This window comes from Podarcis cretensis (genome assembly GCF_951804945.1).
Source record: "Podarcis cretensis genome assembly, chromosome: 2".
NCBI lineage: Eukaryota > Metazoa > Chordata > Lepidosauria > Squamata > Lacertidae > Podarcis > Podarcis cretensis.
The window spans coordinates 127,199,062-127,211,320 of record NC_137171.1 but is presented as its reverse complement, the minus strand read 5'-3'; the positions used below and the strand labels follow the sequence as shown (position 1 = coordinate 127,211,320).

General features: G+C 48.9%; 1 protein-coding gene across 1 annotated transcript in view; it reads right to left on the bottom strand.

The window, feature by feature from the left end:
• Positions 1–541: 541 nt before the first annotated feature.
• Positions 542–12,259, bottom strand: part of LOC307209537 (uncharacterized protein) — a 47,455-nt gene continuing 35,737 nt past the window's right edge. The window contains exons 3-4 of the mRNA XM_079964715.1: positions 7,049–7,214; positions 542–2,097 (exon numbers count right to left, since the gene is read on the bottom strand). Of these exons, the coding sequence (XP_079820841.1) occupies positions 644–2,097; positions 7,049–7,181 (1,587 nt within the window). The 5' untranslated portion in view covers positions 7,182–7,214 and the 3' untranslated portion in view covers positions 542–643. The remainder of the gene's footprint in view (positions 2,098–7,048; positions 7,215–12,259) is intronic.

Genomic DNA, 12,259 nt, shown 5'->3' with positions numbered 1-12,259 from the left:
AGAGGTCCAGGACCTCTTCTGAAGGCTGGCGGGGGGCGAAAGTCTTTGTCCCCCCTGCCTGCCTTCCCGGGGGCTTTTAAATCGCCCCGGGACAGCGAAGTCCTCTGCTGTCCCGGGGTTTTTTAAAATGCTGGGCGTGGGAAGAAAAGCCCTTGTCTCCCCCCCCAGCCTTCAGAAGAGGTCGGGGGACAGACTGTCCCCGGACCTGGTCTGAAGGCGGTTTCCATAGGACCACATTGATTGATTTTCAATGCATTCCTATGGGAAACCGTGCTTCGCAAGACGAAAAACTCGCAAGAAGAAAAAACTTGCGGAATGAATTAATATCGTCTTGCGAGGCACCACTGTATTATTAGTTCTTTAAACATTCCAAGCACTGTTAGTGTTGGGAGTCATTCTTCAAAGAAACAGTAAGGATGTTTGTACCTTTAAGAACTGTTTCTGTGAGCTTTGGGCAGATTGGTTACAGCTGGTCATGATTAGGAAGGAAAACTTGCAGTTTGAACTTTGCCTGCAGGAAAAACACCCACAAGCTTTGCTGTTTGTTGCTTTGTCATAAATCTTTATTTGATTTGGGTTTGCACCAGTCTCGTGGTGTTAGTCTTCTGTCATCTGCCACCAGAGGAAACCCCCCCTCTAACAGTTATGGTTTCTCTCCTGTATGAAATTTTTGATGGGAGGTGAAACTAACCTTCCATCTGAAGCTCTTTCCACATTCCAAGCACTGATAGGGTTTCTCCCCTTTATGAATTCTTTGATGGGAAGTAAGACTATCCCTCCGACTGAAGCTCTTTCTACATTCCAAGCATTGATAGGGTTTCTCCCCAGTATGAATTCTTTGATGGGAAGTGAGTTTACCCCTATCACGAAAGCTCTTTCCACATTCCAAGCATTGATAGGGTTTCTGACCTGTATGGGTTTTTTGATGGGACAGGAGATGGGCCCTTTGGGTGAAGCTCTTTCTACATTCCAAGCATTGATAGGGTTTCTCCCCTGTATGAATTCTTTGATGAGCAGCGAGTTTTCCCCTCTCACGAAAGCTCTTTCCACATTCCTGGCACTGATAGGGTTTCTCACCTGTATGAATTCTTTGATGGATGGTGAGTTCGTGGCTGTGACTGAAGCTCTTTCCACATTGGAAGCATTTATATGGTTTCTGACCTGTATGAATTCTTTGATGGGAAGTGAGATTATTCTTCTGAATGAAGCTCTTTCCACATTCATGGCACTGAAAAGGTTTCTCCCCTGTATGAATTCTTTGATGGGAAGTAAGACTAGTCCTAAAATTGAAGCTCTTTCCGCATTCCAAGCACTGATAGGGTTTCTCCCCTGTATGAATTCTTTGATGGGAAGTGAGAATTTGGCGGTTACTGAAGTTCTTTCCACATTCCAAGCACTGATAGGGTTTCTCCCCTGTATGAATTCTTTGATGGTAAGTGAGACCGTTCCTCTGTCTGAAGCTCTTTCCACATTCTAGGCACTGATAGCGTTTCTCCCCTGTATGACTTATTAGATGGGAAGTGAGGCTGTGGCTCTGACTGAAGCTCTTTCCACATTCCAAGCACTGATAAGGCTTCTCCCCTGTATGAATTCTTTGATGGGAAGTGAGCTCTGAGCTCAGTCTGAATCTCTTTCCACATTCCAAGCACTGATAGGGTTTCTCCCCTGTATGAATTCTGTAATGGGAAGTGAGCTCTGAGCTCTGTCTGAATCTCTTTCCACATTCCAAGCACTTATAGGGTGTCTCCCCTGTATGAATCCTTTGATGGGTTGTCAGATTGCTCCTCTGACTGAAGCACTTTCCACACTGCAAACACTGATAGGGTTTCTCTCCTGTATGAATTCTTTGATGGGAAATGAGAGAATCCTTCCGACTGAAGCTCTTTCCACATTCCAAGCACTGATACAATTTCTCTCCACTGTGAGTTCTTTCGTTTGAAGTAAGGCTATCCCTCTGAATGAAGCTGTTTCCTTGATGGGAGGTGGACTGGGAGCTCTGACGAATGTTCTCTCCATACCCTGTATATTTACTTGACTTCTCCGCTATGTGGATTCTGTTGTGGTCCCCTTTGTTCTTCCCTTCCAATTCATCACCATCTGCAATGAAGGGAGAAGCTAATTAGAGTGTCAGGAAGATTATTCTCCATATTATTGAACGATGTTAATGAATTAAAAAATTCCTTCCAGTAGCACCTTAGAGATCAACTAAGTTTGTTATTGGTATGCACTTTTGTGTGCATGCACACTTCTTCAGATACACTGAAACAGAAGTCACCAGACCCTTATATATAGTGAGAGGGTGGGGAGAGGTATTACTCAGAAGGGTGGTGGGAATGGGTGATTGTCTGATAGGTGTGGTAAATCTGTTGAAGACTGTTAAAGACTGCAATTGGTCTTACAGGAAAAAGCAAGGGGTGAGATGGCTAATAATAGCTACATATAACATGTATAATGAGATAAGAATCCAATGTCTGGGGGGCCACTAGGTGGCACGTTGGAAGATGGCTGACAATAACATCTCTCTGACCCATACGAGGTACTAAGGGGCTGCTATGGGAAGTATGCAGCCTTCCTAAGGATGCGGGGGGGGGCTCTGCCCTGCCAGCGGTGTTCACAATGCACCCCCTGATACGAGTGATGGGGGTGCTGAACACTTGACAAAAGGCCCTCGGTGAAGTCAGATCTTCCTGACGCCGATTCCAATCAGCGCGTGCTGGTTGCTTCAGCTTGGAATTATAATTGGAAACATATGATTGGAAATGAAGCTGAAAGCACATACATCAAGTAAAGCTCGAAGATAAGACTGTTGATTAATGGATCTCTGCGACCAGGAGTGATGGACGGATAAGTAAATCTTCTGATGAATTACCACAAGGAAACTGTATGTTTGGAACGAAGGGGGGGTGGAGGAAAAAACTCTTTTTTTTCCTGCATGATGTGACATAAATAACCCTTCACCCCAGAAAGAAACAAGATCGTTGCGTTTTTATGAAACACAGGCAGGATTTTAAGAACTATGTGGGACGTATTAAAACAGGAAAGAAGACTGGAGAATGGTGAGAAAAGTGGAAAATTCTTATGACGCAGTTAAAATATGGCGTCGGAGGAAGAAGGACTGGGGGAGGAGAATCAGGACTGTTTGAAAGAGAAGGAATGTTGGAATGCAAGTTTGACCTGACAGAGCCCCCAGACTCATTTGATTTATTTGAAAAATAAAGGACAGATTGGAGACTGAGCTTGTGTATGGAAGCGTTGTACAGAGGCTGTCCCTGATCGATATGATTTTTGGAAGAGTACAAAAATCCACATAGAATGCCAGCTTACAACCTGCTTGTGAAAATCATCAGAGATCGCAAAGAAAGGAATTTATGATAACAACAAGAAGAGAAAGGAAGTAATAAAGGACTATCCGGATCAAACTGGACAGAACTGTCTAATGAAAGCAGTAAGAAAGTGATGCTGTTTTGGACTCGAGCGGAGTTTGATGTATGGGCACCCCCAACAAAATTTAAAATTTGACTGTATAATTTGGAACTAATGTGATATGATAATGTGATGTGATTGGCCTGTTAATAAAAATTATTTAAAAAAAAAAAAAATCCAATGTCTGTATTCAGACCAGGTCTCTCCATGGCTTTAAGTTTGGTAATAAGTTGTAATTCAGCAATTTGATGGCATACATAATGTTAGAAGATGAGCAATTAAATAGTCCTGAGATGGTATTTTTGATGTTGTTGAGGCCAGTAATTAAGAATGTTAATGAACGCTTGTGATAGAGGAAGAACTGAAAATAATTAGTTATGAGGCCTTACTATAATTTTTACTACCTTTGTTAGCTGATATTTACTGATATATTACTTGGCTTTTATCTGGGATAGATAATGTTTGGCTCAGTCATGGAATTATCTTCATCTCCAAGGTCAGTCATCTCTTTGGTCAATAAAATGCAGACAAAAGCAAAAACAAAAACAACAAACCTGACAGAACTTACTTCAACTACCCTAAAAATTCTGAAGATGACATTTAAAAAGGCCTGGGTAGTTCAAAAAAGCCTGGTCATTGCTTAAACAAGCTTGATGAAATGAAGAATATTCAGAGAGAAAACAGTTGATATCCCTCCATTCAGGATTCACGGTGAGGATGTTGGAATCCCAGATGATGATGATGATGATGATGATAACAACAACAACAACAACAATAAAAATATATATTATTTGTATCCCGCCCTTCCCGACCAAAGCCACGGTCAGAGTGGCTAACAACAGGTAAAAAAATCATAAAATCACACAGTCAATTAATTAAACCACCAGGTTAGAGTTCTATGAAGATTACAGAAGGAGAGAGGGGGTCAGACTGTGCCCTGACCAAAGGCCTGGTGGAACAGCTCTGTCTTGCAGGCCCTGAGGAAAGATGTCAAGTCCCGCAGGGCCCTAGTCTCTTGTAACAGAGTATTCCACCAGATCGGAGCCACTGCTAAAAAAGCCCTGGCTCTGGTTGAGGCCAGCCTAACCTCCCTGTGGCCCGGGACCTCCAAGATGTTTTTGTTTGAAGACTGTAAGGTCCTCCGTGGGTCATACCAGGAGAGGCGGTCCGGTAGGTACGAGGGTCCTAGGCTGTATAGGGCTTTAAAGGTTAAAACCCGCACCTTAAACCTGACCCTGTACTCCAGCGGGAGCTAGTGCAGCTGGTATAGCACTGGGTGAATGTGATCCTGCTGTGAGGACCCCGTAAGGAGTCTGTCATGGGGCTGCCAGGAAATGCCCCGGAGCTGAGGGAGGGGGAAGAACAAGAGCCGTTAGAAAAGACAGGAGAGGGAGAGGAGGACAAGTAAGCGGAAGGAACTCAAGCGGTGAGGATGCTCCCGGATGCTGGAGACCATCAACACCACTCAACCAGTTCAGGGGGAGGACAGAGAGAGAGTCAATGCCCACTCCTTCAGCACAGGACTGAAGGGGGTTAAAATGTAGGGAATTAAGGAGGCGCTTGGGGTTTCCCAAGCTCCTCTGCTGGAGGAGGAGCCAAAAGCTCCCACTTCCTGGATCTGCTACCAAGGATGCATGAAAGCTATGTCCTGTACCTTGTAAATATGTATGTAAATAAAGACTGTAAATATATCTCTGAGTGAGCAGAGATATTTCTTGTGAAAGGCTTCCAGACCCACCAGAGGCCTGCCTTACATTCTGTATCTGCTGGAGTTTCTGGGTCAGTCTCAAGGGCATCCCGACGTAGAGTGAGTTACAATAATCAAGCCTGGAGGTGTCTGTCGTGTGGATCACAGTGGCTAGGTCAGGGCGAGAGAAGTAAGGAGCCAACTGCTCAGCTTTTCATCTCCATCAAAATAGTGAAGGTTCGTCACACAGAGCAGGGGTCAGGAAGGTTTACCTTGCCTGGGTCGGTTCAGCCCTGCGAAGATCCCGCCATGGGCCGGATCGCTCATGCGTCTGATTTCCGGCACCACAGAAGCAAGTCCCCGCCCTGGACTGGTTTTGTGCAGCAGGCGGGGACTCACTGAGTGGGCGGCTTGGTTCGGGGGTGGCTTGTGGCCCGTTTAAACGACCCCCCCATGGGCTGCAGGTTGCTGACCCCTGACATAGAGATATGTATGGAATTTCAAAACTGATTTTATGATCCAACAGGGAGTTTTACTGAGAGGGTCCATGATCCCACGGTTCTCCTCCTTTACTTCCTTCTGCAGAGCTCTGTGGTCAGGATGCAGCAACGTCCATGCCTTGTCAATGAAACCTACACCCCATCAGCAGTTGCCTCACTCTGATTGGTCTAAATTTAAATTTATACATAAATCACTTTCTTCAGTTTGAACCCCCCTCCCGTGTTCATGAGACCAACTCTGTATTGTTACATTGGAAACATAAGAGGAAAAGTGACTATAACTCACACTAAATCTAAACACAACGGCCACAAGAGCTCCTGACTAGGCATTCGGCTATGCAATGTTGAATGCTCTCTGTTCTCTCCTGTTGCCTCATTTTTTGTTCCAGTTTAAAACATTTCATGAACCCAGAACTCACACACTGACCGCTAATGATGAATCGTATGTTACAGATATTCCTGCAAATAGATTCTGCTAGTTTTGAGATGTACAAATGGCATGAGAAGACTTGGTCTACATCAGGGGTCGGCAAGCTTTACCTCGCCTGGGCTGGCTCACTCTCACGGAGATCGCTCCGTGGGCAGGATCACGTGTGTAGACACGGGACTCACCGAGCGGATGGCTTGGAGGCAGCTCAGGGGCCGGTTAAATGACCCCTGTGAGTCGCTTGCGGCCCAAGGATGGTAGATTGCTGACCCCTGGTCTACGTATTTCATCATTTAGTAGTCCTATGATCCTTGTTTTTAAAAGCAAATAAAAGTTATTCCAAAAAGAAAAGAAAAAGGCAACACACGGAGGACGCAGGATTACGATTCAGTTCCAGAAATTTGTGTGCAGAAGTCTGATCCATGGAAAATGTGTAAAAGGAATTAACCTTAAACCTAAACAGCATACAGCCTATAACTTGAAACTGTATTCAAGGTAATAGAAAAAACCAACAGCACTGTTTGTTCCATTTCAGTGGAAGAACCAAAATTCCTTGTTGACATCTGTTATAATAAAGTTTGTTTGCAACCTGTTTTCCCAAAGAAAACCCACGGTCGCTCGTGATTCATACTCCATTGGGGATTTCGCCTGAGGGAAAGGGAAGCAGAGGGCTGGCCCAGCGGTGCCAGGGAGAGAAAGTGACGTGGTGTCATTGCAGCTTCCGATCGGCTCTTCCCATTTCAAGAGCCAATCAAAAGTCACGCCTTGGAAATTGAACCAACTTCCAGAACGGATTCTGTTCGACTTCTGAGGTTCAACTGTATTCCTAACTCAAAATGCCTGCAGATTACAAAGGCGCAGGCAGGAAGCAGGGGGAGGAGCCCAAAAAAGTGCTCCCCTTCTCCATCTCCATCCGCCTGCCTGCCTCCTCCCACCCCCAAACTGAACAAGCCCTGATACCTCTCCGGCTCCATCCATCCACGTCCCCATCTCCCCTCCCCTGGGACTCACCAGATCTCTCAGAGGTCCCTGGGAGGGAACGCTCAGAGGTTGTGGGGAGGGATGCAGGAGACAACCTGACCAGGTCAACTGTCCATCTTCCTCCTTCCATCCTCACTAGCTTTGCAGGATCCGCCTCTTTCATCCTTCCTGAGGAGCCAAAACGAGCTGCAGGGTCCTGGGAGAGAGGAAGAAGCAAAGGGAGCCTCAGAGGCCCTGCAGGGATCCTCTTGCCCTAGATATTCTCCTGCCCTTAGAGAAGCACAAATGGGGCAGCCCCTTCCCAAGAGAAGCCCCATTTCTAAACATCTCCAGTGATTCCAATTTCCTCTGTATACTCCTCACCCCACTTCGTAAGGCTGGCATGGTCTGCACAGTAGTGACCTGAGAGTAGTTCCCTTTGAACTCAGTGGGGATAACTGACAGAACTTGGTGCAAAAACCAGTCACCGTCCTGTCCCCAAGCCTGAAAAATGCAACCCCAGAGCATGGGCAGAAAACAGCAGAGTAGATATTACATGTAGGTGCCCCCATGCTAGGTGCTCTGTATGGAGAGCCCTGTTCACAATCTTTGAGCTCTCTCACCACAAGCCAGATGTTGTGGCCATATTTGCCTCCGTCAGGTGTTGCATGGGGACCAAATCTGTATGTGGAAGCAGAGGAGATGGCGATGCCACATTTCTGAAATATCTTGAGACTAATACACCCCTCCTCCTTAGATATTATCTGGTGTTTATACACCATCTTCACAAGTCTCCAGTCTCAATATGTGGCCCCCACCCTGGCATGGAAGCCATCAAAATATAGATCTTCCACATGTCCTAAATCTGTTGTGTTCTTAAGAACACCAGGCATGTATACCCTTTGAAAAAACTCCTGAGGTGAGCTTTACACTCCTCTTCTGACAAGATTCCAAAAGGCTTAGTGTAGCTTGATAGAACTAGTCTATTTTGAGATAACACCAATTTGCCTTTCTTGTTTATCAAAACCCACAGACCCTCTGCTATATTTTCTCCCAGAAGGTTTTACAAGTACCTATCAGGATAATAAGAATTTTATCACAGTCAGGGGGGAAAAAAAGGATTTTATGCATTCTATGGCCTCTGTTTGTAGTACAAGCCATCCAGTTATTGATAATCGCTCCTCATTTGTCCCAGAATGTTGGGAAAAGGAGTCTTTTATCCTTGCTTTAGCATTTCCTGAAAATACATCTGAAATTTGCTTTCACATTAGTTCATCTACTTGTTTAGCCTGAACAGGGGAGAGGCATGTTTTGTTGCATCTGGGACAGAGGAAGTGGTCCAGTTGTGCCGCTGCAGATGCAGACAGGCTTTTCTTCTCCCTGTGCTCCCCCCACGTGGGAATGTTCCCGTCTGGCTGCAGCCTCTGTTCACAAATGTGACTTACTCCTCAGTCTGAAGGGGGTTTCTTGGTGTTATGTACTGAGTCAAATAGGATCCAAACTGCAGCAGTCTGATTGGTCCTAGAACAATAGGATCCAAAAGGCAGCAGTCTGATTGGTCCTAGAACAATAGGATTCAGAATGCAGCAGTCTGATTGGTCCTAGAACAATGCAGCAGTATGATTGGTTGGCAGGAACCACCCAGTCATGCTCCAGATTGAAGTGAATCCACAACCTGATTGGCTTACAGTAGAATTCCGGAATTAGCCAATCATGTGCAGCCCATTGTGTAAATAATGTATATAAAGCAGATACTTTGAGGGGACATTCATTCCTCCTCACCACTATGAGCTGAATAAAGAGCATGAAATCACTTTGCGACTCTGAGTATATTTCACTGGCGACGAAGGTGGGATCCCGCTGAGCTGACTGCCACACACAGCACCGCAGCACCGCCACCTGCCGCACCGCTGCCTCGCACCGTGTATCCAGGCTTCAGCTCCGGGACACAAGGAACTCAGAATGGCAACCGACAGCAGCTTCTCACCGTTCAACCCAGCATCCGGAGACTGGGAAGCGTACGCCTCCCGTTTCACCTTCCTCCTAGAAGCCAAAGGGGTCACCGATGAAGAAGACGCCAAGAAGAGGGCAATATTCTTCAGCGTTTGCGGAGAGGAGACATTTGAAATCGCCCGGGCTCTCCTTGCGCCTGAAGACGTTGCTACTGTTCCATACAAAACAATAATGGAACAGCTGAAGGGGCACTTTTCGCCACAGCCCTCAGTGGTAGCTCGTCGAAATGCCTTCTATGCAAAGCGGCAAGCCCCTGGGGAAACCATAACTGGGTTTGTGACCTCTCTCCGCCAAGCCGCCCGGTTCTGCAACTTCTCAGAGCTGGAGAACATGCTTCGTGACCGCCTCGTCGGTGGCCTGAGGGATGAGAAGCTGCAACGACGCCTCTACGCTAAGAAGAACCTAACGTTCCAGGTCGCTCTGGAGGAGGCCCTGGCAACGGAAGCTGCCGAGAGGTCGACGCAAGAGGCACGGCCGAGCCAGCCATCCCAACCGAGGGTCCACCACGAAGACCTCACCGACGACTCAGGATCTGACAGGGAGGAGGTGCACCGAGTACAGCAGCGCACTCAAGCAGCCCACATACCACAGCTGCCTCGACGAGAAGGAGGGAACTGCGCAAGCTGTGGAGAAAGTCACGAGAGGAGGACCTGCCGTTTCCGCAACGCAGAGTGCAGGCAGTGCAGAAAAGTGGGACACATCGCCCGGGTGTGTCGGGCTCGGCCCACCCGATGCCAGGCATCAGATGACCAATCCAAGAACCCCAGGTCCCGGGGCCCAACGCACCAAGGCAACTCGACGGAGCTCACGGACTTCCAGGTATACCAGTTGCCCCACCCCAACGTAGAAAAAATTTATGTAGAGGTACAGATAGAGGGGGCCCCATGCCGCATGGAGCTTGACACGGGTTCAACTCTATCCATAATCTCGGCAAGGACCTTAAGGAAACTGTGTCCTACTGGGGGTCCCAAACTCAGGCCGGCCCCATTCACCCTCCGGGACTTCCAGAAACGTAAGGTCCCCACAATGGGGGTGGGGACCTTCAGGGTGCAATACCGAGGGCGGACGCGGCAACTGGACTTACTTGTGGTCAAGGGCCCCTACATTAGCCTACTGGGATTGTCATGGTTTGGACCACTGGGGCTAGCTGTCACCGGGGTGAACCACACTAGCTTACAAGTGGACGTGGACGCCATATGCAAGGAATTTCCGGGGGTTTTCGATGGGAAATTGGGACAGTATACGGGCCCCCCCATTGCTCTACAGCTTGACCCCGCAGTACGACCGGTCAGGCTCAAGGCCCGCCGGGTCCCGTTCGCCCTGAAACCCCGTATAGATGAGGAATTGGACCGGCTCATGGAGCAAGGAGTGCTGGAACCGGTGCCTAATGCCCCCTGGGAAACCCCAATCGTCACACCTGTCAAGCCTAATGGTTCAGTCCGCATCTGCGCAGACTACAAATGTACTATAAACAAGGCCCTCACGGCCCATGCATACCCAGTGCCAGTGGTCAGCCATGTCCTTGCCACCCTGGCTGGGTCGAAAATTTTTGGCAAGCTGGACTTGGCCCAAGCATATCAACAGCTGCCAGTAGATGAGGCCACAGCAGAGGCACAGACGATTGTGACGCACAGAGGAGCATTCAGGGTAAAGCGGCTGCAATTCGGTGTCAGCGTGGCACCAGGCATATTCCAGAATCTAATGGACTCTCTCCTTAAAGGGATTCCTGGCGTCACCCCCTTCTTCGATGATGTGTTGATTGCCGGGCCCACACCAGAGGAGTTTGAGGACCGCCTCCGCACCGTTCTGCACCGTTTCCAGACAGCAGGTCTCAAGGTGAAGCGGGAAAAATGTCTACTAGGAGTGCCCCAGGTGGACTTTCTGGGATTTATGGTGGACGCAGAAGGGGTCCACCCGACTGGGGACAAGGTACGGGCCATTTGTGATGCCCCAGCGCCCAAGAACAAGACTGAACTTCAGGCCTTCTTGGGACTATTGAACTTTTACCATTCCTTCCTTCCCCACAAGGCGGCGGTAGCGGAGCCCCTACACAGACTCCTGGACAAGCGGGCCCCTTGGGTGTGGGGCCAGCGCCAGGAGGCCGCATTCCAGGCAGTCAAGGACTTGCTTGTCTCAAACTCGGTCTTGGCACACTTCGACGAGAGGCTGCCGGTGGTGCTAGCATGCGACGCCTCACCCTATGGCATTGGCGCTGTCCTGGGACACCAACTCCCAGATGGAAGAGAGGTACCGGTGGCATACTTTTCCCAGACACTCAACGCAACTGAGCGGAACTACTCACAAATTGACAAGGAGGGTCTGGCAATCGTGAAGGGAGTTAAAAAATTCCATGATTTCTTGTACGGGCGGCCCTTCACCGTGGTGACTGACCACAAACCGTTGCTTGGCTTGTTTGCCCCCGAAAAGCAGACCCCCCAAGTGCTGTCTCCTCGCGTCCTCAGGTGGTCAATTTTCCTTACCAGCTACCAGTATGCACTGATTCACCGCCCTGGGAAGGCGATGGGCCATGCGGACGCCCTCAGCAGGCTGCCACTACCGGAAACAGGCCCTGACCCAGCACCTGCACAAGAGGTTATGAGCCTGGAGCTGCTTCCTGACCGCCCCATTCAGGCACAAGAAGTTGCACACCATTCCAAGAAAGATAGGGTCATCTCCCGGGTCCTGGACTGGGTGTGGAGGGGATGGCCCAGCAGCAGCCCCGGGCCAGAATTCGCCGGCTACACAACCCGCAAACATGAACTGTCGGCCCACAAGGGGTGCCTGTTATGGGGAAGCAGGGTCGTTGTTCCCCAGCCCCTCCGAAAAAGGGTCCTCACAGCCCTACACGAGACACACCCTGGGGTAGTAAGAATGAAGGCCCTTGCCAGGAGTTATGTGTGGTGGCCGGGGATTGACGGAGAGATAGAGGCCTGGGTCAAACACTGCCAGGCCTGCCAAGAATCCCGCCCAGATCCCCCAAGGGCCCCAGTCCAGTCCTGGGAGTCCGCCCGAGCACCATGGTCACGACTCCATGTGGACTTCGCTGGCCCCTTTCAGGGGAAAACATTCTTCATAGTGGTGGACTCCTACACCAAATGGCTGGAAGTCGCACTGGTACCGTCCACTTCTACGTCCGCAGCCATCCGGGTACTACGCAGGCTGTTTGCTACCCACGGGCTCCCTGACACTCTCGTCTCAGACAACGGGACTGCATTTACGTCAGGAGAATTCCAAACCTTCACAGCGCAG